A 24939-nucleotide genomic window follows, 5' to 3' on the forward strand; every position below is an offset into this window, starting at 1 on the left:
AACTCACATGAAGGAGGTCATGAACTCACAACCTGAGATCAAGACCTGAGCTACAGAAACAAGAGTCAGATGCTTAACTGACCGAACCATCCAGGTGCCCCAGGTTCTACATATTTAAAAACACATACAGAATCCAGGTTAGCTCAGATATAGGAATTTCTACATTGTTTTATATTACCTTTTCAGTAATGCTCCAGGGCATCTTTGGAAGAAAGCTAAGAACAGCCTGTGAAAAAGGCTGATGGGGAACGTCGTGCTCAAGCAACAAAACTTCTGTTTCAGTCTCTTTATCTCCAACGTCACCTAAGTTTTTTACAAAGTGTCCCTAAAACCGAAAGGTTTTATTAGAAAGGTGAATTCTATAGATTTTTGTTTGGTGTATGTTATTATGACACTAAATTCTTGAACATTTATATATCGCTTCAGTATTTTTAAATGCTTCCAATGTTGCTTCTTAAAAATGAGTCCATAAATCTTAAGTGATTTATGATGGAGACTTCCTGAGGGCCCAGTTCCTACACAGCAAAGTGTTGTCTATTTCCTATAATCTCTCAAATTTAAAATGTTACTTCAAACACAGTAGCTTCAGAATTTATTACAATCTATTTAGGTTTCAAACACTATTTTTGTTAACCACTATCGAAACTTATGTCTTGGGAAACGAGTATAAAATAAACAATTTGCACCGGAATTTCATAAGATTAATTTTCAAATAAGATATACTACTTATTAGGTAATTGTGAAACAGTCCTTTATTTCAATATAAATTTTATTTCAAAAACAGATTCTGTTTTTACCAAAAGAAGAAATTTTATACTCAATTCTTAATTTAATATTCTAAAACAAAATAAATCATTCAAGCTTACGTTTGGATATCTGGAATTTCTGGGCCAACCATCAATGGCAACAATAATCCTTCTTCCTTCTAATGCAGAAGCCTGTCTGGTTTCTATTCGAATTCTAGGGATTCTCCTATCAGCAGGGGTAAAGAGATGTCTTCTTGACTAAAGAAAATTAGGACAGAAGATTTTACACACAGACAACAAATCTGAGGTTGGGGTATGGGGAGGGCTCTAAGTTCTATTTAACGGCTATCATTTTTTAATTACATAGCAACACGTGCTTTACTTACCTCTTTAATATCAGACTTGGAAAGCATGCCACAGTATGGTCTCCAATTTCTTTTTATTATTCCTACAACTCTACCTGTGGGCTTTAACATTTTTTCATTTGCAGCAGTCTTAAGCTGAGATTTAAAAAGAAAAAGTCTTCAGTTATTCTTCCTTTAAGTATAATGAGACAATTTCTCTTTAAAATCAGAATATGAATATGGATACTAATATTTCCACGTAGTTAATTATGACACAGTTACAGAATCTTGATGCTTTCAAAATTCTATGTCAGAATATGCCAAAGCAAGCCATGGAAATAGTTCCATAGTAATACACTACAGAAACTGATAATCAAAAAACATAAAAAATATAAATATAACTGAATAAATATGTCAGAATCCAACTGTTTAGTTTTAAGATGAGGATTTACACTCACACACACAGACACACGTGTGTGTCTGGGAATTAGCAGACTAGGATTTTAACAGTAGCTTGCACTAAATAGCCATGTGGCATTTATTAATTCACTAAAAAGACTTGTATCTTAGAAGCTATTCCTTATCCAAAATAAAAACCCTTATCCAAAATACAAACCCATATAAAAAGAGTATTTATTAGAAAGAGCTGAAAGACTTCATGCTATTTCACGTCAACACTCTCCTATGGCCTGGCCTCTGTAAGGATGGTATGATAGTAAGACTCCAGAGCACTGAAGAGGATTCTTACAAAAAGGAGAACTACTAATGTCTGAATTCCAACTATTTGTGTTATTCTCATAATCCTAAAATACAGAAATAAATGGGTCATATCAGATAGACTTTAGATTATAAGAAATAACTGAAAGGATAATAAATATGGTGGAAGAGAAGGAATTAAACAGACTTTTATGTAAGGGCCTCAAAGTATATCTATTATGCTGATGGGATTTTAGCATTACATAAAAACAATGCAGAAAATTTCCAATTTGTATTTACTTAAACCTCACTGATTCAGACAAACCTAATTCAGACAGATCATGTACCTGAACATCAGAATTTGAGTTTCATACTCAAGTTCCAGTCTTTTTATATTTAAACCTGTTTATTGAGCAAAATAAGATAATTCAAAAGAAAACTATTTAGATATTTAAGAGGGAAAATAATCAACTATGTATGAAATATATTAAACCCACAACTATAGTCTTATTCAGTAAACCTGAAAGCAGTGAAATTTGTTTAATTTTCTCTAAAGCCAAAACATTAATGAATTCTACAAAGCTACACAGACAAAAGATAAACCTGCTTGGTTTCATACAATGCGTTCTCTTTCCTCTTCTTTTTCCACATCATCTTCATTTTGACCTTCATCGTGTAAAACCACAGAAGATGGGGCCACCCACTGATTCTTGGGAAGAAGTTCTACAGCAACAATATCTTCATGAACAGCTCGGTTTAAATTCTTAAGTCCCTGTAAGATTATCTGGGTACAACAGCAAACAGCAGGTGCTCAGATACTTTTAATGGCAATATAATAATGGGAAGGTTCCTAACAGAAGGAAAGCTATATTGAGAGTTTCTATGTATCTCTAGCTCTCTTTTATATTTTTTCTTCTTCTCTAGTGTCCCGCCCCTTAATTTCTCAATAGCAAGTAGAAAAAAAAATTAGAAAATACGGGTTGTATACGTGGCTCCGCCACAACTCTTACATTAGCACCAAAAGACCTTGGGAAAACTTCTCTCTAAATCTCAGGGTCCTGGGGCGCCTGGGTGGCTCAGTGAGTTAAGCCTCTGCCTTCGGCTCAGGTCATCTCAGGGTCCTGGGATCGAGCCCCGCCTCAGGCTCTCTGCTCAGCAAGGAGCCTGCTCCCTACCATCTCTGTCTGCCTCTCTGCCCACTTGTGATCTCTCTCTCTGTCAAATAAATAAACAAAATCTTAAAAAAAAAAAAAAAAAAAAAAAAAGTGGGAAAAGCTTTAAAAAAAAAAAAATAAAAAATAAATCTAGGGGTCCTGATTGGGTAGAATGAAAAAAGAGTACCCACTTTCACAGGCTGAAGATTAAATGAAATGCAGCATTCAAAGCAGTCAGAAGAGTATCTGGCAAACAGTGAGCACCCAAAAATGATTCCTATTTGCTAAAGTGTGTGAAGCCCTCTGGAGCATTTGTATGTTATGTAAACAGCATTTTTCATAACTAGGCATAATACCGAAAATAGAAGCATCCTATTATTTTTTTAATTGTTTGAGATTTTTATTCTCTTAAAAGTGGGGTAAATAAAAAGTTCTCTTCTTCCATAAGCAGCTCTCAAAGAAAGTAATTCATTCTATTATCTATGACCTCTCACATAACTGCCTTTAAGCTGGGGTAGAGTAAGTTCAAATTCTCCTACAAAATTTTAAACACTCGTGAAAGAAAATTATGAAAAGAAAATCAAGAAGAGAAAGTGTTTTACTGTACATGGAATTTATGTACACAAAACTTACCTCTTTATCGTCTTCTGTGTCTCCATGAACCCATACTGTAGCTTCTAAGTAATTTTCCCTGCTTGCTCTAAATGTTCCTTGAAGGTATGTACCAGATTTTATGCCTTGCTGTAGCTTACTTAAAGGAAGATGCTCTGAAAATATTATTCTTCCACTTTCTATTTCATTCTGTGAAATGAGCAAACCACAAGATGTCATTAGTATGTAAACCTTCCGTACACTCAATAAACAACTGTGATTATCTTTATCAGGTATTAAAAAAAACAAAAACAAAAAAATCCATGGGGCATCTGGAATAACTGTTCAACTCTTGATTTTGGCCATGATCTTGGGGTTGTGGGATGGAGCTCCACATTGGGCTTTACACCCAGTGGGGAATCTGCTTGAGATTCTCTCTCCCTCTCCCTCTGTCCCTTCCCACCCCAGCGCACAAACATGATTCCTCTCAAAAAAACAAAACAAGGGCGCCTGGGTGCCTCAGTGAGTTAAAGCCTCTGCCTTTGGCTCAGGTAATGATCCCAGGATTCTGGGATCGAGTCCCACATCAGGCTCTCTGCTCAGCAGGGAGTCTGCTTCTCTGTCTCTCTCTGCCTGCCTCTCTGCCTACTTGCGATCTCTGTCTGTCAAATAAATAAATGAAATCTTTAAAAAACAAAAGAAAACAAAAAAAAACAAAAAACCCAAAAGACAAATACCGTATGATTATACTCATATGGAATTTAAGAAACAAAACAGATGAATATGGGGAAGGAAAGGAAAAATAAAGTAAGAAACTCTTCACTACAGAAAACACTGAAGGGGAAATGGGTCAGGGCATGCAGTAATTGGGTGATGGGCATTAAGGAGGGCACTTGAAGTAATGAGCACTGGGTGTTACACGCAACTGACGAAACACTAAATTCTACCTCTGAAACTAACAATATAGTATATGCTAATTAAATTGAATTTGAATAAAAAAATTTTTAAAAACCATCCACGTTATGATATATACAACTCTATGAGTTTGAGAATATGGCACAGTAAGAAAAAGCACTTTCCATTCTTAGGGCAACTTACACAAATATTTCAATTTCATTACATTTCAGCATTTAGCCATAGATATGTCCCTAATAAACTCTGCACACCCCCTCTTCCCACCCTGGGCCTTCCATAATGAAGGTGTGTAGTTAAGGAGGTCAGGTGAGCAGGTGGGTAGGTAAGTGAAGGGTATTTTGAAATTTCAATTCCATGGAAAGAGTGTAGCTACTAAAGTATAAGAAAATCTATTTTCATTTTGGGTATATTACACAGTTCAGAATATGAGATAGAAGTAGGAAAGGAACTGCTTTAGGTCTACCACAGGTCTTAGAGACCTCAACATCCAAAATCCTTACTGCTTGGCTCCTTTAATTGCCTTTTTCATTTCCCACAACCTTCCACAGAGATTAGTCCTTTTTTTCCTTAACTATCCCATTTCCCTGTCCCTGCCTCCCTCTCAGATGAGTGACTGCAATCTCCATACTGAGAAGCAAAAGCAGTCACTGGAGACCTGCTTCATCTTCCTGACCCTGAATCTGCCCTCCTCCCCGCATCTGTATCAAAACCTCAGCCTGGGGCACCTAGATGGCTCATTGGGTTAAGCCTCTGCCTTTGGCTCAGGTCATGATCTCAGGATGCTGGGATCAAGCCCCAAGGTTATAGGCCCTTTTCTTTACCTCTCTGCTCAGCAGGGAGCCTGCCTCCCCCCTCTCTGCCTGCCTCTCTGCCTACTTGTGATCTCTGTCTGTCAAATAAATAAATAAAATCTTAAAAAATAAAAAATAAAAAAATAAAAACACCTCAGCCTTCTGCTGAGCTCTCATGCAACAACGAAGACAATGTTTCTGTTCTTTCCAGTGGGCACTACCTACCATCTCTTCTCCTCCATTCAAGAACTTGTCCTATAATGATCTCCTCTCTCTAGATACAAACTTCCTACTTCCCCTTACTACAACATTCACACCATCATATAAATTTGCAATAACATGACCTATTAGAAGAAATAAATACAGTTAATTAACTTTGGGTCTCCTGGCTGATCCTCTGTTCTGCTTCACACCAACAGGCCACAAAAATAATATCTGTAATTGCTATGTGTCTACACACAGCACTATGCACTCTCTCAGGAATAGCTGTAAGCAAGTTTCATTGTCAGTCACCAAAGCCACTGTCGTTGAGGTCGCTAATATTATCTCCGCTATTTCAGTGCTCCATTCTCTGTCTTATCAGGATATTTTTTAATGACCTTTCCTTCCCTGAGACACTTTTGCATCCAAATCATCATCCCGTGGGTTTCTGTCCTACTTCACTGGTAGCCCCTCCTTATGTTCCTCTGCCCATATTCCTTTTCCCGATCTCTAACTACTGGAGTATCCCAAGAGTGGTTATAGGCCCTTTTCTTTACCTACCACGGTTTCGTTACCTTACCCACGTTTACTCTCGTGTCATTTTCTCCCACTTAAAACAACAAAACCTCTTGATCCCTCTTGCTTTCCGACAAACACCTCATTTCTCTCCTTTCCCACCGCAGCGTCAGGAAGTGTTACCATACTGTAATTTTTCTCTTCCCATTTTTCACCTATTCTATTCAGATTTCTGCCTCCCTACCATCAAAACTACTCTGGATAGTACCCACCCCCTGCAAATGTCATAATGCTAAATCCAACGATCATTTCTCATTACTCTGACTTAGCAACATTTGACCCGGATGATCGGCCCTTCCTCCCTGAAACATTTTCTGTACATGGCTTCCAAGAACTTTACACCTGCTTTTCCTTTTACATTTCATTTGCCAGTTCCCCTCATGTTTCTGACATCTACTGGAGTATCCATGGGCTGAGCCCTTGGACCTTTACTCCTTTCTATCTATAGTCAATTCCCTAAATCAGGGCTAGGCAAACTAAGGTCCATGCACCAAGTTCAACCTGCTGCCTGTATTTACAAAATTAAGTTTTACATTCCATGTTCTTTCATTTATCTATTGTTGATGGTTGTTTTCATGCTACAACAGCAAAGGCGAGTGCTTGTGTTAAGACCATAAAGCCTGCAGGGCCGCCAGTGGCTCAGTGGGTTATAGCCTCTGCCTTCGGCTCAGGTCATGATCCCAGGGTCCTGGGATCGGCCCCCGCATCGGGCTCTCTGCTCAGCAGGGAGCCTGCTTCTTCCTCTCTCTCTCTGCTTGTTTCTCTGCCTACTTGTGATCTCTCTCTGTCAAATAAATAAATAAAATCTTAAAAAAAAAGAAAAAGACCATAAAGCCTGCACAACTAAAAAAAAAAAAAAATTACACTCTGATTCCTCACAAAGTTTGTTTAGGAGAAAATATTTGCAAATCATTTATCTGATAAGGAACTTGAATCCAGAATATAAAAAGAACTCTCATAACTCAATAATAAAAAGACAACCCAAGTAGAAACCAGTCAAAGGATCTGAAAAGACATATGCACACATACGCACAATATATAGATATATATTACATATAATATACACGTGGCCAATAAGCTCATGAAAAAATGCTCAACACCATTAGCCGTTAGGGAAATGCAAATCACATCAAAACCACACTGAGGTATCATCTGACACTCATTAAAATGGTTACATGAAAAAGACTGACAGCATGTATTGGTCAGAAACTGGGACCCTCATACTTTGCTGGGAGGAATGTAAACTCCTGCACACACTTTGGGAAATAGTTTGGCAGTTCCTTAAAAAGTTAAATATAAAATTACCATATGATGGAGCAAGTCCTCTCACACATGACTAAGCATGTATCAAAGAAAAATGAAAGCAGTCAAAAAAGACCACATATTACATGATCACATTTATACGAAACATGCAGAATAGGCAAGTTTACAAAGACAGAAAGATCAGTAGTTGCTTAGGGCTAAAGCAAGAGCATTGCGGGGACAGACTGGGATTGAGTGGTAATGGATATGGGTTTATTTTGAAAGGGAAGAAAATGTTCTAAAATTAGATTTGGTGATGACTGCATAATCCTGTGACTATACAAAAACTGTATATTTTAAATGGCTGGATTGTATGATATGTGAATTATACCTCAATAAACCTTTAAAAAAAAAAAAAGTCTATCAATCCCTGCCTCACATATTCTCATTTGGTCTTATGGCTTTACATACCACCTATATGTTGATGAGATCCAAATTCTTATCTCTAGTATACCTACATCTCTAGTCCTAAGCTCCCTCATGAGCTATAGATTCGCATATCCAACTAACTGCTCATACCACAAAGCCACTGAGAGCTTTAACAGTTATCTCAAACTTAAATGTCTAAAATCATACTTGTGATTTCCACAGTCCTGCTCCCTGTCTTCATCCCGTGTAAATGAAGGGATACCACTCACATGGTCACTCAGGCAAGACACCGAAGGTCATCCATACTCTTCACAGCCCCTTCCAATCTATCACCATGCCTTAAAACATTGACGTGCAACACCCCCAATGTCTGATTACTTCCGACTACCTTAACTGGTCCTACCATGGTCCATTTTTCTGTCTTGTCTCCCATGGAGTTCTAAAATTATCTTCCTAACTGGAGGACCCTGCTTCTAATCTATTCTCTTAGAGCAGCCAGATGGATCTTATTGTCTTCCCACTCAACATCTGCCCAGCACTCATGGACTAAAATCCAATTTTTTCACCATATCTCATTAGGTCCTACATGATCTGATGGTCTCTGTCTATATTTCTGACTTCCTGTGTGTAATGTTTTCTCCCTTGCTTACTCCATCCCAGGCACTCTTCAGCTGTTCCATGAGCTCGCCAACTTATTCTAATCTCAGCAACTTTACTTGCTGATTTCCGCCGTGTAAAATGCTCTTCCCCTAGTTATTACGACGGTTAACTCCCTCACAAAATTTGGCTAAAATGTCCTTGTCTTGAAGCGTATTTGCTTAGTTAACATCCTTCACATCTCTGCCTTGACATCCCAAATCTGGGTTAGGGGCTAAGTCCTCCCATAATGCTTGTTTTGAAAACATGAATTTGTTCTAATCCAACTGCTATATTAAAAAATACTAGGTGGGGGCGCCTGAGTGCCTCAATGGGTTAAGGCCTCTGCCTTTGGCTCAGGTCATGATCTCAGGGTCCTGGGATCGAGCCCGATCAGGCTCTCTGCTCAGCAGGGAGCCTGCTTCCCCCTCTCTCTCTACCTGCCTCTCTGCCTACTTGTGATCTCTCTCTCTCAAATAAATAAATAAAAATCTTAAGAAAAAAAAAATACTAGGTGAATGCAGGAAACTGCAGCTAGCTGAACCAAAGCTACAGAGGAACCCTCAAAACAAAGTCACCTCTCAAACATCTGTCACCCCAGACTACCATGTGTTTCATGAGCCACACCAATCTCCAACTTCTATAACTTTTTGTCCAAATTTAGATAACCCTATTTCTACCACTTCACAAAGCTTCTCAGTGTGTCCCACCACATTCTCCCATTAGCTCTGCGGCTTTCATTATGAGATTTTGCAGGTCACAGTGAATCTGAAGACCACATGTGTCGTATTACAACAGCACCACCTATAATTTCGTCATGTCTTACACTTACCCTACCCACCCCAGTCCTCAATCAAATATATACTACCAACGTTAGATTTCTTCTCTTCTCTTCTAAACCAGTGCTATCCAAAACAACTTTGTGATCATGGGAATATTGTTTTTATGGTCTCTAATATGGTAACCACTGGGTACAAGCAACTCTAAAGCACTTGAAAGATGAATAATGCAACTGAGAAATTGAATTTTTCATCTGAATTAAATCAAAACAGCCAGAGGCAACTAGTGACTGCCTGTTAGAACAGTCCCTAAATCTCTATTCTGAAAGTCAAGCCCAGTTCTTATTTTCTCACTTCCTTTTAATTTTGTAGTTGATTGAAGATAAGCAAGGATGAAGGAAAATTTTGTAAAGACTGGATATGTGTCTAATGTTCTATCCCATAAAACCTGTTTCTATAATAACAATAGGTGCCATTTACACATACTATACATTTACTATAGGTATGAGCAAGGCACTGAGTAAGCATTTTATTAATACTACTGTCGTTATTCCATTTGATCCTCATAACAATGCTATGAAGTCAATATTGTTAAATACATTTCACATGTAGGGAACGAATGCCCAAGGTTTATAGACTCACTTAGAAAGCCCTCTCTTCTCTACTACTGCATGGATCCCTTTACTCCTCCTTCTGCCTCTAACTTTGCCCTTTATACAATGTATCAACTCACAAACTGACATTAAAGTGGTCTTTCAAATAAACATTTCTCATCGTTCTCCCTCATTCCTCCCAGGCCCACTCTCATCCACCCTTTATTTCTTGTAGTGTGCCATTATAAGGTATGGAGCCCAGAATCCTACCTGCTACCTTCTCTTCAAAGCATGCCTTTGGAATAAGATTAAAAATTACTGACCAATAGAGTAAATTCTAGATCTTCGTTAGCTGGCCCCTACCCTTCCTGCTCTACCTTTTATGACTTCCTCCTTTCTTCCTTCAGGATTAATGCTACAGCTTTATGCTATCTCCAATGCCCACCAAGTCTTTTTTTGTCAAATACTTACACCTTATTCACAAACCAGCCACAGATTCCTTTATTCAGTCATCAAACAAATGGTGCCACCATGTGGCAGGCCCAACTCTGGCTGCTGAGGGTCTCTGAGTGAACAGTGTTATTTTAGTCAAGTCTTTTAGGAATGGCATTTTGATCAGCCTATTACAGCCACTCTTCTTGCTTATAACCCAAGTCCTATTCAATTCCAGCTTACCTACCAAGATTCCAATTTTTACATTGGATTAACTATAAACAAGATCCCAAAGCAGCAATTTAATATTTTCAAGTTTCAAAAACAAAATAAAACAATTCAAACATACCCCTTCTTCAGACAAACAAGCAAGACGATCTATGAGCTCCGGGTTAGCAGTTAGGCTCTTTACATACTCTTCACCTGAAAAATAAGTTTTGTTCTTGATAAAGTTAAGTGTTTTCTTTTCTTTTTTCTTTTTTTTAAATCTGCATTTGTTGATATGGTCATATCAAAGCAGAAGTATTGAAATTAAAAAATATTTAAAAAAAAAAGCAGAAGTATTGGATCAAGCATATCTATGAGCTGTTTTTTTTTTTTTTTAAGATTTATTTGTTTAACAGAGAGAGAGAGAGAGAGAGCGCACACGAGCATGAGCGTAAGCAGGGGAAGCAAGCAGGCAGAAGGAGAAGCAGACTCCCCACTCAGCAAGGAGCCCAATATAGGACTCAATCCCAGGACCTAGGATCATGACCTGACCTGAAGGCAGACACTTAACTGTCTGAGCCACCCAGGCTTCCCTCTATGAGTTTTTATTCCTCAGCCGATTTCGAAGGGTGATGAGGAAATTAAGAGCCATTGGGCACCACAACTCACTTGGCTGAGAAATGCTAACATCAGATGGAGTTACATTGGAATATGAAACTGTTAAATGTTCAAGTAAACATCTCATCAAGGACCTGATGATAGTTCCTATTTGGAAATGCTTATAAAAATTAACAGCTTCTACATTTAGACTTACAGGTGAAAGCTGGTATTCCTTCTTCTATGGCTTTTTCTTTGTTTTTCTTGTCATTTGTTATAAAGATAACTTGTAGATGATTTTCTGCTGATATTTTCTTCAAATGTTCATTGTACCATTTTGCTGCTACTCGAATGGCTCTATCATTCCTGTCATTAGCATTTTCTCCCTGTTCTTGTTCTACATAAGTTTCTCTAAATATTGAAAAGAAAGTAATAAGTAAAAAATCAATAGAAATAAAAATATATAAAGTCTTAGAACATAAATGCTTAATAACCACTGAACTATAATAAAGCTTCGCAGATCTGATAAATTTTATTTGAATCGTAGATTAAGGTTAATTCCCAAAAGCTACAAATAGGATGATGCTTAATGATATGATTCTATAGTCATTAAATACACAATACATGTAAATCACGAGTGGTAAACGCTCAATAAATGGCAGAACTTATTTCGAGACTGAAAGACCAAAAACAAATAATGACTGCATATTCCTTCATAGTCTATCCACACTAAAGTCCTGAATATGTCAGCATACTTTACTTTCTTAAATCTATTTTTCCAAAGCCAAATTTAAGTAAAATAACAGAATTCAGTACAAAAACTCTCAACGCTTAAGAGATTCAACTTTAGAATCCAAAACTTATTTAGAAGGTTTTTTTTAATGGCTTCATTCCTCACCATTAAATGCCCCTGCTAAAGCTTTAAACTTATCAGTCGGACACTTATCATTAAATTGTGAGTTAGTGTAGCGTGACTTGAGTAATACAATCTGGGAGGAGATGTGCCCAATTGTCCTTCAATACCAGTATTGCTAAGCTCTATTCACTGCACTTAAGCAGAAAAATTGCTAACCTCTCATTAAGAATCTGATGGTAGGGCTCCACAAAAACTTGCGTCTTCCTGCACTGAAAAACAACTTTCTACTTCTGAATTTCATGAAGCTAAAGAAAAAGATGACATGACCAATGATTTTTCTAAGAATAATATTTAAATTGGGGCTACAGAAATAATGAGAAAATCGAAAAATTAAATATTTTTAAATACACATATTTCAATGAAATTTCATTACCAGAATTCTGTCTAATCCACTGATGGTGATTTGCTGCCCAGGTACATTTGACAATAAATGGAGACATTTTGGGTTGTTACAACTCTGTGGAAAGGGGAAGATGGGGTTGCTACGGGCATGTAGTGAGTAGAGAACTACAAGATGCTGCTAAACATCCTATGACGTGTAAGACAGTACATCATATGACGTATTTGTTGCCCACAACAAACAACTATTCAATCCAAAATGTCAACAGTACCAAAGTTGAGAAGCCGTAATTTAATAACAGTATATAGAACTGGTCACAGATCATTTATGTAACATAAGAAATAGCACTATATTTTCTAAGAACACACGTTATGTTCAAAGGGCATCAATCTGAAACAACAATGAAGTGTTTCTTAACCCTATCTTCTTCAACGTGATCAGTTAAAAAGTATTAGTTTAACTTTTGAAAGCCCATTAATAATAAATCTGCTTTACAGTTTTAAACCTCTCTTTCATAAACTCTTACATTTTATCAATTTATGTCGGTTATCAAATAATACGGTATTCCAGGAACCTAGGGAAACCTCACCTACCAAGATTTTACTGCTTAACTCATGCTGAAACCAATTCAAAATGAAAAATTTTGACACCTTCTGACAATGTCACAATTATTGCCAGGAACCCTGCCCCCAATTTAGCTAATTCTATGGTTTCCTGGTAATTAACATAATATTCCCCCTACCTATGGTGCTCATTAGTGAACGTATAGAAATGCTTCTCCTGGTTATTAGTCACATCTCTGATTCGCTTATATACCGGAGCACTCCGATTTCGCACTTCCTGCAGAACTGTTTGTAGTACAATCACATTCCTGATGGCAGGGTCCTCAAGAACATCGATCTTAAAAAATAATAATAAAATAAAATAAGGAAAGAAAACTTAAGTTTCCCATATTCACTGATAAACTGTCTCTGCCAAACATAAAACCCTGCCTTTTTTTTTTTTTTTTTTTTTAAATCAAAGCAGCACGTATACATTAAACTAAGGCGCTCTTATGCTACAGAAAACCTTTCAGGTCTATTAGAAAACATTACATATAAACAGACTAATTACATAACTTCGTAGAATTAAGCCCACTAATAATGAAGTATGTTGGCCCACAAAGTTTTCATTCGTAGGCACTTACAAGCTGCCTGGGAGTCGCAGGCTGGAGGCCACAGAAGCCCAGGTCCCCGGCCTCCAGACACTTAAAATCTAAGGCAGAAGAGACACCAGGAGTTAGAAAATTAATCTAAAATTCTTATGACTCCAATAACTCAAAACAAAAAAAAATTTTTTTCCAAAGAAAATAAATTCGGCCTGGGGGACAGGAGGCAAGGGTCCCGAGATGGGGTCTGCCTCTCCCTAAGTACGTCCAAGACTCTCCTCCTTGGGCCTCAGTTTTCCTATTCTGTCACACCCCCCTTCTCCTGGTAATGTCCAGACGACCACAGACAGCCCGTTGGCCGACGCACCTGGTGCAGAAGCACGTTGGTGTCCGGAAGCAAGTAGTGTGGCCGGGGGCACAGGCTGCTCGCCGGATCCAGGGGCTGCGGCTCGAGGACTGGCCCCTCATGAGCACCGTCGCACGCCGCGCACCCGGGCGCGCCGCAGCCGATGTCGTCCCGCAGGTAATGCTCGCGCACGATCTTCATCACGCCGCCCGCCCGCGTCTTTTTTAAGAAAGTCTTGGACTTGAGCATCTTGCTTGTAGCTCGGAATCCTGACCCCGACGACGCTCTTCCGGTGAAAACTGCCAAGTAGAAGCCCTGCGGTACAACTATACTTTAACCCGAAGTTCTGCCCTTCCCGCTCCAAGCTATTAATAAATAGCTCTCGCGGGAAAACGTCGAGGCTGACGTTTGTTGGCTCTCTGAGGGCTCCGAGAATTGGGCGAAAAGGAGGAGGATGGGCGGAGCCCGGAGCTATTTCCAAGAGGACCAGCGCGGGGCTGGCCTCTGGACTACAACTTCCAGCATGCACTGCTTCCCGCGTTGGGGGTGGATCCAGGCTGAGTTCCGGCGGCGAGGGCGCTTGCGCGCAGCCTCTTCCTCCGTCCTCCTACGGGCGCGGGAGTGGTTGTCTTGGTTACGGGTCTTAACGGTCCCCAATCTGAAATTCCTTCTGGGGGAGCTGCAACCTGAGTTTCTGTTTGGGGGACACTTTCAGCTCCTTGAAGAGGCGGCGGTAGTGGCTGGTCCAGCCTTGGACGTGGAGTAGTTGAATCTTTCCAGGTAGCTCGCGCCTATCCCTTCCTTTCAACGCGGGGCAGGGAATCATCCTACATTGCCAAGTTTGGCTTTTCTTCTTCACTCCGCACTTGTGGGCTGCCCCAGCCCCCGATCCTTTATAACCAAGATGTTGCCTCTCTCAGATTTCACCTTTCTTTACCCTTTCTCCCTTTGGGAGGGATGCCGTTTGCCCTTCACACGCTTTTCTAATCATTTAGTTTAGAAAAGCTGATGTCTGCAATACCGTATATAATTTATTATGTCATGTAGTGTTGAAACGAGAATTGCTAAAATTCTTGTCAAAGGGTAAGAAGTTCGATTTAGAATACTTGAGTTTATCTTTTCTACGTTCCTGTTTTCATTTTATCTGGAAGTCTATCAGAATGTTGTCTCACTGTTTCCCTTTTTAAAACATCTTAAGTGACGCGTCCTTGCCTGCAGAATAAATTTCGAACACATTTTGACATTCCAAGCTCTCGCGGTCTTTATTATTAAAGTTATATGGGTATTTGGGTATGGGGGATAGGGCGAGTCCTACTCAATATCACAAAGGCTTGGCCCTAGCAAGACAATCATTATCTTCTGCTATTGTACATTTTCGCCACTTTTGTACCAACATTACTTCTTGCATGCTTTTCTCTTGTTGCTGCTCTAAATCCTTCAAGAGTCTAAGTAGACATAACATTCTCCTGATCAACTCAGTAGTGATTTCCCTAACCTTGAACACGTGCTGCTTTTATTAGTAGCTTTCCTGGATCCTACTGACTGGAGCTTTTATCCTTAATCTCGAACATTTCTTTGTTTCTTAGAAGTAAGATTCCTGTCCCCAGGAACCGGGCTTTTTATTCATGAAGAGCAAATTCATAGTAGGATTTAATGAGCTTGGCTTAATATGTTTGATTTGAGCAGTAATTTACTAATCTGTCCTAGATGAGGGGTCCTCCAGATTGTCTAATAACTACTGAGGCATTCATTAGTATCTCTTTAATATACTTAAGCTTTCCATAGAGAATGTTTGAATACATTTAATATTTTTAACCCGCAGAAAATTGAAATTGAATTGGAGAAGAAAACTGAGCCATAAAAAAAAAAAATATGTCTCGAAAAATTGCCAGGGCATCAAAAAAAGTGAACATCTCTAGCTCTCTGGAATCTGAAGATATTAGTTTAGAAACAACAGTTCCTACGGATGATATTTCATCATCAGAAGAGCGAGATGGTAAAATCAAAATCACCCAGCAACTAATTGAACGCAAGGAATTACTTCATAATATTCAGTTACTGAAAATAGAGCTGTCCCAGAAAAATATGATGATAGACAACTTGAAAGTGGATTATCTTACGAAGGTAAGATTAAGTGTAATTTTTGTTACCTTTATGCGTTATTGTCTTCAAACTAAAGATAAATAATTAAAATTTTATGTATGTAATCTGAACTTGAAATGATACATTCATCATTTCAAAAAGAAAATTGTATTTTCTTGCATAGTTAAAAAAAAACTTTTTAGAAGGAGAGGGAGAGTGAATTATACTTCTGGGTATTAAATAAAACGTCTTGAAAGGGGATGATTTGAAGTTGGGACAGGGATGAATTGCTTCTGTAGGCCCAATTTTTAAAATATAGCATGGGTGAGGTATATCTTTTTAGGTGTCTTTTTCTAGCCAAGATGTTTTCTGCTTCATTGGGAATTACTCTTGTTATGACTAGTTTGATAGGGAGAATCAAGATCATCATTATATTATTGAGTTAGTGTAGGCCTCTGCCCTGGAGATTCAGTGTCTTTGGTATCTCTGCCAAATAGGAAGGAATGTCCTGGTCCTTGGTTTTTTGTTTTGTTTTGTTTTGTTTGTTTTTGCCTTGTGTGGTTATACTTAAGAGTATTTTATATAAGATCTGGTAGAATCACTAACTCTGAGAAATTTATAGTGATTTCAGAAAGACAGGAGACAAGGGGTGCTTGGGTGGCCGAGTCAGTTGAGGGGTTAAGTGTCTGCCTTAGGCTTAGGTCATGATCCCAGCATCCTTCCCTGCTCGATGGGGAGCCTGCCTCTTCTTCTCCCTCTGCCTGCCGCTCCTCCTGCTTGGGCACAACTCTCTCTGTCTGTGAAAGAAACAAATAAAATCTTTTAAAAAAGAGAGAGAAAGAGAACAGGAGACACTTCTTAACTCTTACTACTTCTGTCTCTGAAAAATTTTTTTCTTTCCAATAGTAGATTCTCCACTTTTGCTCTTGATCCCACCTCTTCCAACCCCTGCCTTTCGTTGTTTCAGTTATACTTTCTCTCTTAAGTCAATCTCCTATTTTAGCTTTTGCCAGTCATAGAAATATACTTTACTATTTTGCCACTAGAAGAAAATCATTGACCGTGTCTCTCTAGGGAAATGAAGTGTCCTAAGTCCTAAGTGTTCAAGGTCTTAATGAAGTAAAGAAATAATTTGGATAAAGTTATTAGAAATATTAATGGCTAACATTTATTGAATGCTTACAGCTAGACACTGTTCCATGAGCTTTTCATGTGTTCTCGCATTAAACTTCACAACTCTGTGAAGTATAAGTGCTTTTAGTGGGATTTTCTCTACCCTTTAACATTGAATGAGTCAGTAGAAGTAAGAATAGTTCCTGACATTTAGTAAGCACACAATATGAAGTATCGCTGCTGTTGTCTACTAAAATATTATCCTTATTTTTCATTCCTTTTATTCTCTGTGCCTTATATACATGTTCATAGGACTACCTGACTTTGTTTTGGTATTTGTCTCTCTCAGCAGACTGTGAGGTTCGTGAGGGTTTCTTTGTGGTTATACTTCTTGTATCTCCAGCACTCAGGATAGTTCCTGGCACATTGTAAGTGCTTAAATACCTTAAATAAGGGGCTGAACTGTATTTTGCTCTTGATGAAACAAAATCACAAGTGGTTAATAGCATACCAAGGCCATTTAGATGGGAGTGATGGAGCCAGGTAGGATTCAGACTGAGAGATGGTACGCAAGTGAAATTGAAACGTTTGTGTAAGTTGCCCTAAGAATAGGAAGTGTTTTTTCTTACTGTGCCATATTCTCAAACTCTTAGAGGTATATATATCATAACATGGATGGTTTTTTTAAAAATTTTTATTTAAATTCAATTTAATTAACAAATATTATATTATTAGTTTCAGAGGTAGAATTTAGTGATTCATCAGTTGCATACAACAGCCAGTGCTCATTACGTAAGTGCCCTCCTTAATGTCCATCACCCACTTACTCCATCCCCTACCTACCTTGCCTTTAGCAATGCTTAGTTTCCTATAGTTAGAGTCTCTTATGGTTTGCCTCCCTCTCTGTTTTTGTCTTATTTTATTTTTCTCTCCCTTACCTTATGATCCTCTGTTTTGTTTCTTAAATTCCACATATGAGTGAAATCATTTGATAATTTTCTTCTCTGATGGACTTGTTTCACTTAGTATAATACCCTGTAGTTCTATCCATATCATTGCAAATGACAAGATTTCATTTTTGATGGCCCAGTAATATTCCATTGTATATATGTGCTACATCTGACATTATGAAAAATAAATTTCCCTCACTAAACTATAGATAATAAAAGTCGCAGGAAAAGAAGATTTCTGCTGACTGTAAACCTGTTCTTGCAATTAACATTTAAATGGCCTGATTTAAGTTAATGAGCTTCCTATCATTGGAAGCATTAAAGTCGTCCTGATTGATCAAGTGTCACGATTTAGGTATTTTTGCTGTGGAAAGTGGCTGAACCAGCTGTGCAGTGTTCTGGACATGAAGTTCAGCTGCTAGGACCAGAGGCTTAGAAAGGTGGTGGCTGCTTTTGTAACACAGGAGAAGGATTTTGTTTCTCTAGTTTAATGGAAATCTGAAAGTAGGTGATTTAGATTTGGGGTAGTTACTCCTCGATATTGTTAGAAACCCAGGCTCCTTTTAACCTTCTGCACACAGCTGTTTTAAGCATGTGCTTTTCACCTCAAAGTCACAGATGGCTGATCTCCCTCCCGTATTATATCCATGTTACAGGCAAAGATAAGGAGAACAGTAATGGGAAAATGGAGCACATGCCAAAGTACTCATTCTCTTTTATTTTTTTTTTTTAAAGACTTTATTTATTTATTTATTTATTTATTTTAAGATATTACTTGTTTATTTATTTGAAGGAGAGTGTAAGCCTGTGCTACCAGGTGGAAGGCCAGAGGGGGAAGGAGCGCAAGACAGAGAGAATCTGAAGCAGACTACCGGCTAAACATACAGCTCCATGCGGGGCTAGCTCTCCCTAGCACGAGATCCAGACCTGGGCCAAAACCAAGAGTCAGGCTCTTAACCAGATGAACCACCCAGAAGCCCCATGACTCATTCCCTTTTAAAAAGCTTTCCCAGAAGTTCAAGCCAGTGACCTCAATAAACTACAACTATATAGCATGAGCACTCTAGCTGCAAGGAGTGGGAAGGGAAGCTGAGAAATGTATATATTTAACTGGATACATTATTGTCACTAATAAATATCAGAGTTACATTAGAAAGAAGAGAAGAGTTGGGTGTTGGCAGACAAGTAGCAGGGTTTTTTCCTATTCATCACAGTCTTTTTAAGTTAGGAAGCCTGTGAACCTATGAAATCTAAGGTCTTTTCCACAACAGCATGGTGGCAATACAATTTTCACATTTGTTAAAGTTTATTAGTAATGTTAGAGTTTTTTACTATGAATGTCTTGATCCATGTTGATTTGATTTCTCCATATTTAAAAATAAGAACACATTTCTCCAAGGGAACTCAAAAGCATTGAGTCCCACTTCCCTCTTGCTCACTGAGAGAATTTAACAGGTTAACAGCTTAGGCCAAGCATCCTGATTCTAGAGAATTGTTAGCTTTCCATTTTTACCCCTGCCCATCGATGCCTAAATCTCCTTCCTTGCTTTACTTCTTCATTCCTTTCCTCTTCAGTCTTCATGCCTGTTAATTTTTAAATGCCAGAAAGTCTTTTTATCTTTCACTTGAGATCTGTTGGTTCCTTATTACTTGGGAAGTAAATGGAAGGGTGCGTCTTCCCAGCTTGATTATCTCTGAGTTAAGGAACCTAAGTTAGAAGCCAGTTAAAATTGTGAAAGTTGTAACCCTGGAAAGAGTAGAAGTTTCTGTCCTTTTGGTAAGAGCACTCTTGAGATGCAAAATAATAATTATGAGGAATGCGGTTGTCTTTTGTTGATTTAAGACATTTATTGAAGCAGGGACGCCTGGGTGGCTTAGTTGGTTAAGCAGCTGCCTTTGGCTCAGGTCATGATCCCAACGTCCTGGGATGGAGTCCCACATCGGGCTCCTTGCTCAGCAGGGAGCCTGCTTCTCCCTCTGCCTCTGCCTGCCATTCTGTCTGCCTGTGCTTGCTCTCTCTCTGATAAATAGATAAAATCTTTAAAAAAAAAAAAAGACATTTATTGAAGCATGTTGCTGGGAATATAACTGGATATGGCAGGGTCCCTTTTTTATGTAGATGAAATTCAAGTGAGATTTATGATCCCAAAACAAATGGGAGAGCTTCAAGGTCATGTGACACAGCATCACTTAGCAATGGGAGTTTTCTACTTTAGATAAGGAGTCAGCAAATTTTTTCTCTAAAAACCCAGAAAGTAAAGATTTTATGCTTTTCAGGAAATATGTGGTCTATCACATATTCTTTGTTGTTTTTTTAACCATTTACAAACACAAAATCTATTCACTTATGGCCTGTAGAGAAACAGGATGTAGGCTTGATTTGGCCCATTGCCATTGTTTATTATCCCTTGCTTTAGACTGTGTAATCAGAGAAGCCACTGGCAGATTTTAAGCAATTAGAGTTACATGTTCTAGTATTTGTATTCAAAATGGCACTGAAGTAATAGACCAAGGACAGATAAGGTAGAAGTAGAAGACAGTTAATTAGGTTATTGTCTTATGTAAGACTTAAGTTTTTGGCTTCACCTACTGGAGCCATTTATTGAGAAACAGAAGGCTGGGAGAAGACTGATCTGGGAGGTAAGATGTAAGTTCTGCTTTGAACATGTCAAATTTTAGATTCCTATTAGACTCCTAAATGGAATTGTCAGAGTTTAGGGGTGAGTCTATGACTCTGTGTGTGTGTTTGAGTGTTTCTGTGTGGTGTGGTGCATATAGATGGCACTAAAAGCTGTAAGATTAGATGACATTATCTAGTGAGAGCAGAAGGTCCCAAACCACATGAAGTGGAGTCCAACATTTATAAATAGTATAGAGGAAGAGCCTGAGAAGCCTACAAGTGGCCAGTGGGTTAGGAGGAAAACTGAAGAAAAATAACATGGAATCCAAAATAAGATAGAGTCGTCTACTGTGTCAAATCATGCTGTCAAGTTAGATAAATATGCTGAAATTATGAGTGGACTGAGTATTAAAAGAGGTGATGCAGAATACTTTTACTGGAATATTACGGGAAAAATATTGAAGTTTTGCTCTGATGGAGAGCAGAGAAATGGTACATTAGCAAAGGGAGTGGTGTGATCAAGGGAGTATTGTTTGTTATTCTTTTCAGTGGTTGATAGAAGTAGTTTGTTTAATGATAGGAATGTAGAGACGGGGAATTTATTGATGTAAGAGGAATCCACTTGAATATGTTAAAGATTGGCTGTTAAATTAATCAATTTTAAAAAGATGAGTAAGAATTACCTGGGTTGAAAGGAAAAGAAAAGAATTTTTTAATTAGACTAAGAACAAAACCCAAGTCCATGGGGACTTAAGAGAGACCACAGCATATTTGAAGAATGGCAAACACTTATTTTTCCTGGAACAGAGTATCCTTTTAAGCTAGCCACCAGAGAAGGAAGGAGCTGGCAAGGGCCAGATCAAGAAGTACTGGTACATTATGCCATGAAGTTTCAAATTTATTTTGAAAACAGTGAAGATCCTCTGAAGGATTTAAAACTGGGGAAATAAATTTTTGATAACATTTTTTTAAAAAGGAAATAGTATAGAGGAAGAGCCTGAGAAGCCTACAAGTGGCCAGTGGGTTAGGAGGAAAACTGAAGATAAATTTAGAGGTTGACAAAACTGCGCACAAGGAAACAACTCGGGTGAGAGATGGTAGGGGTCTGACTGAAGACTTATCAGTGGATCGCAAAGAGGATGGAGCCATTTTGACAGCTATTTATGAAGTGGACTTGACAACAACAACAACAACAAAATGGTGTCTGATCAGAATAAGCTCTGAGGGAGAAGTAGACATCAACCATGACTTAGGTATTTTTTGAGTCAGAGACTAGGGAGGTGCAAGGAACATACGATTGATTAGGTGAGGCTGAGGGCTAGTGCTTCTTGGACATTTGTGACATCACTCACGGAGTCGTCATTTGGAGATGTATGGATCAAGAGGACAAATGCAGGGTCTAACAAGGAAGTAATTACCTGGGCAAGGCACCAAAATAAAATCCCAGTTGTTAGTGGGCTTCTCAGTGAGTGGGTTGGGGGAAAAAGCGGTCTTAATGACAGCCTGGCAAAAAACCCTTGTATATGGCAGCAGTTTAAACCATTTGTATGAACAGACTGTAATTTGTTAATACAACCATTGCAGAGGAACTTATATCCATTTTTAGCCTGTGCTTTTAAGCGCTTTCTTTTTTTTATTTAACGTTTAGTATTTTTCAGACATCTTGTACTGATAAATTTGAAAGTTGACCATATAATTTACCTCATTCTCTTTATTAAGATTGAAGAATTAGAAGAGAAACTTAATGATGCACTTCACCAGAAGCAGCTACTAACATTGAGATTAGACAATCAATTGACTTTTCAACAAAAGGATGCCAGGTAAGAAAGTTTTTTAAAAACAGCAATACCTATTTAGCCATTAAAAGTAATTTTGTTACCTATTTATGCATACAATTGTAAGCTAAAATAGAGCAATTTTAAGTCAGCGATGGTAATAATTTTTATATCCAAACCAACAAAAAAGGTTATTTGATACAATATACAAAATATAAAAATTTGGGGCACCTGGTGGCTCAGTGGGTTAAAGCCTCTGCCTTTGGCTCAGTTCATGATCCCAGGGTCCTGGGATCAAGCCCCATGTCGGGCTTTCTGCTCAGCAGGGAGCCTGCTTTCCACTCTCTCTGCCTGCCTCTCTGCCTACTTGTAATCTCTCTCTCTCTCTAATAAATAAATAAAATCTTTAAAATAAATAAATAAATATATATATTATATATATATTGTGTGTGTATATATATATATATATATATATAAAGTCAAAATTCAACATTCATTCAGGAAACATTGCTGATGTAAGTGATCCATAAATGACAATGGAAATTTTCTAAATTCACCACCACTTAACCTGTTGTCTGGATTTACCTTTCTTCATTTCCTTTGTAAAGCACACTAAATCTCATGGCCTGTTTTAACTCTGCATGTTTAAATTATCTTCTATTTTGCTTGCATTCTTTCTCCCAGCTCAGTTGATTATTTACAGAGACTTCATTTTGTTTACTGTCAAATGTGCCTATGATAGTCATCCTTACTGAACTATATAAACAAAGAAATATGAGTGAAAAAAAAGATGTGCTCCTTCTATGAAATCTATAAGGAATTCTTTGAAACAATGTAATAAAAGTGAGTGACTAAAAAAAAAAAAAAACATCAAATTAAGTTAAAGCAAGACAGATTTGAAAGTTGGGAACAAAAAAACAAATCCATAGAAAAGCATCCTCTCAGATTTCTTCCCAAGTGTCTTTTAAGGTAAAGAAATTGAACTTGGCAGCCATGAACAATGATTTACACAAAAACAAAGCATACCTTTGTATTTAAAAAATCTGAACCCTGTGTAGAAAATCTGACAAGTGATTGCTTCTTTCTGTGTGCTAATTAGAAGTAAATGTGTGAAGTGCTTATCTTTTCTCTTTGTAAGATTTCACTATTTAACTGATACTTAAAAAATATATATATATCTAACCAGTGACCAGGAACTATAACATTAGACCGGCGGTTCTGAAACTTTAGTATGTATCAGAACCACATGGAGGTCTTGTTAAAAAGGATTGTTGGGTCCCACCCTCTGATATTCTGATTTGGGGTGATCCCTAAGAATCTGTGTTTCTACCAGTTCTCAGGTGATGCTGATGCCAGTGGTCTGGGGACAGTACTTTGGGAACCAGTGCATTCAGTGGTAGGGCTTCTACTGTAATTCTTAAGGCAGTTTTCAGATTAAATGATGCTGAGAAGGCAGTTGAGATGATATTGCAATAATACCATTGATATCGATGTTAGTAAAAAGTGGTTGTTGGATTTTTAATATAATTTGTAGGTTGTGCTGATGTCTTATATGTGGGGTTCAAGAGAAAAAAAGGAGGGGCGCCTGGGTGGCTCAGTGGGTTAAAGCCTCTGCCTTCGGCTCAGGTCATGATCTCAGGGTCCTGGGATCAAGCCCCACATCAGGCTCTCTGCTCAGCAGGGAGCCTGCTTCCCCCTCTCTCTCTGCCTGCCTCTCTGCCTATTTGTGATGTCTCTCTCTGTCAAATAAATAAATAAAATCTTTAAAAAAGAGAGAGAGAAAGGAATCAAGGATTGTGGCAACATTTTTGGTTCAAATAAATGAAAGGGTGGAATTGCTGTCAACTAAGATAAGGAAACCACAGGGGAAGAGGTTTGTGAGTGAAGAGCGAGAGTTCAGTCCGGACACGTTCAGTTCAAGTTGTCATATTAGAAATCTGCATGTAGGTGTTGCAAGAGTTTGGTCTAGAGATACAAGTCTGGGAGGCATTATATACAGGCATTATATAGGCATTATATACAGAGAGTATATATTTAAGTCATATGACTGGATGACTTGGCCAAGGTGGTAAATACAGAGAGAAAAGAGGGCCAAGTACTAATATTAAGACAAATCAGAAAAGGAGACTGAGAAAACACCACTGGAAAAATGGGAGAAAAATGACAAGAGTATAGTGACTTGGAAGTCAGGTGAAGAAAGTGTGTAAAGGGAGAGATCAGTTGTGTTAAATAATCATAAGGTCAAGGATGAAAAGAACTGAGAATCGATCATTAGCAATCTGGATGTCATTGGCCATCTTGAGATTTCAGTAGAAAGATAAAAACCTAATTGGCATAGGTTTAAGAGGAAGGGCATCAGATGGTGAGTCTAGACAACTTTTGAGAAGTTTTACTGCGTGGAGGAGGAGCAAGCAGAGGGGGCAGTGAAATGGGATCAATTTTTTTTTTTAAGGTAGGAAAAGCTACAACATGTTCATATGTTGATGGATGTGATACAGTAGGAAGGGGAGAGAATCAGTTGTCCCTTCCTGCTCAAAGTCTTTTTTTTTTTTTTTTTTTTAATTTTATTTATTTATTTGACAGACAGATCACATAGGCAGAGAGGCAGGCAGAGAGAGAGGAGGAAGCAGGCTCCCGGCTGAGCAGAGAGCCCGATGTGGGGCTCGATCCCAGGACCTGGGATCATGACCTGAGCCGAAGGCAGAGGCTTTAACCCACTGA

The 24939-nt window shown here is 38.3% G+C and overlaps 2 protein-coding genes across 5 annotated transcripts in view; one reads left to right on the top strand and one right to left on the bottom strand.

The window, feature by feature from the left end:
* The window catches only part of DIS3 (DIS3 homolog, exosome endoribonuclease and 3'-5' exoribonuclease), a 28712-nt gene extending 14674 nt beyond the window's left edge, over positions 1 to 14038 (bottom strand). For both annotated transcript variants that reach the window (XM_044249863.1, XM_044249862.1), the window contains exons 1-9: positions 13700 to 14038; positions 12928 to 13085; positions 11147 to 11340; positions 10475 to 10548; positions 3574 to 3741; positions 2406 to 2570; positions 1133 to 1246; positions 867 to 1004; positions 179 to 325 (exon numbers count right to left, since the gene is read on the bottom strand). In XM_044249863.1, the coding sequence (XP_044105798.1) occupies positions 179 to 325; positions 867 to 1004; positions 1133 to 1246; positions 2406 to 2570; positions 3574 to 3741; positions 10475 to 10548; positions 11147 to 11340; positions 12928 to 13085; positions 13700 to 13927 (1386 nt within the window). In that variant the 5' untranslated portion in view covers positions 13928 to 14038. The remainder of the gene's footprint in view (positions 1 to 178; positions 326 to 866; positions 1005 to 1132; positions 1247 to 2405; positions 2571 to 3573; positions 3742 to 10474; positions 10549 to 11146; positions 11341 to 12927; positions 13086 to 13699) is intronic.
* Positions 14039 to 14265: 227 nt separating this feature from the next.
* The window catches only part of PIBF1 (progesterone immunomodulatory binding factor 1), a 196523-nt gene continuing 185849 nt past the window's right edge, over positions 14266 to 24939 (top strand). For 2 of the 3 annotated variants that reach the window (XM_044249864.1, XM_044249865.1), the window contains exons 1-3: positions 14266 to 14458; positions 15501 to 15802; positions 22163 to 22263. In XM_044249864.1, coding sequence (XP_044105799.1) covers positions 15551 to 15802; positions 22163 to 22263 — 353 coding nt within the window. In that variant the 5' untranslated portion in view covers positions 14266 to 14458; positions 15501 to 15550. Of the gene's footprint in view, positions 14459 to 15500; positions 15803 to 20449; positions 20464 to 22162; positions 22264 to 24939 lie in introns of those variants that run through there. The other variant, XM_044249866.1, reaches the window with a different exon arrangement.

Source organism: Neovison vison, chromosome 5 (genome assembly GCF_020171115.1).
Source record: "Neovison vison isolate M4711 chromosome 5, ASM_NN_V1, whole genome shotgun sequence".
Lineage (NCBI taxonomy): Eukaryota > Metazoa > Chordata > Mammalia > Carnivora > Mustelidae > Neogale > Neogale vison.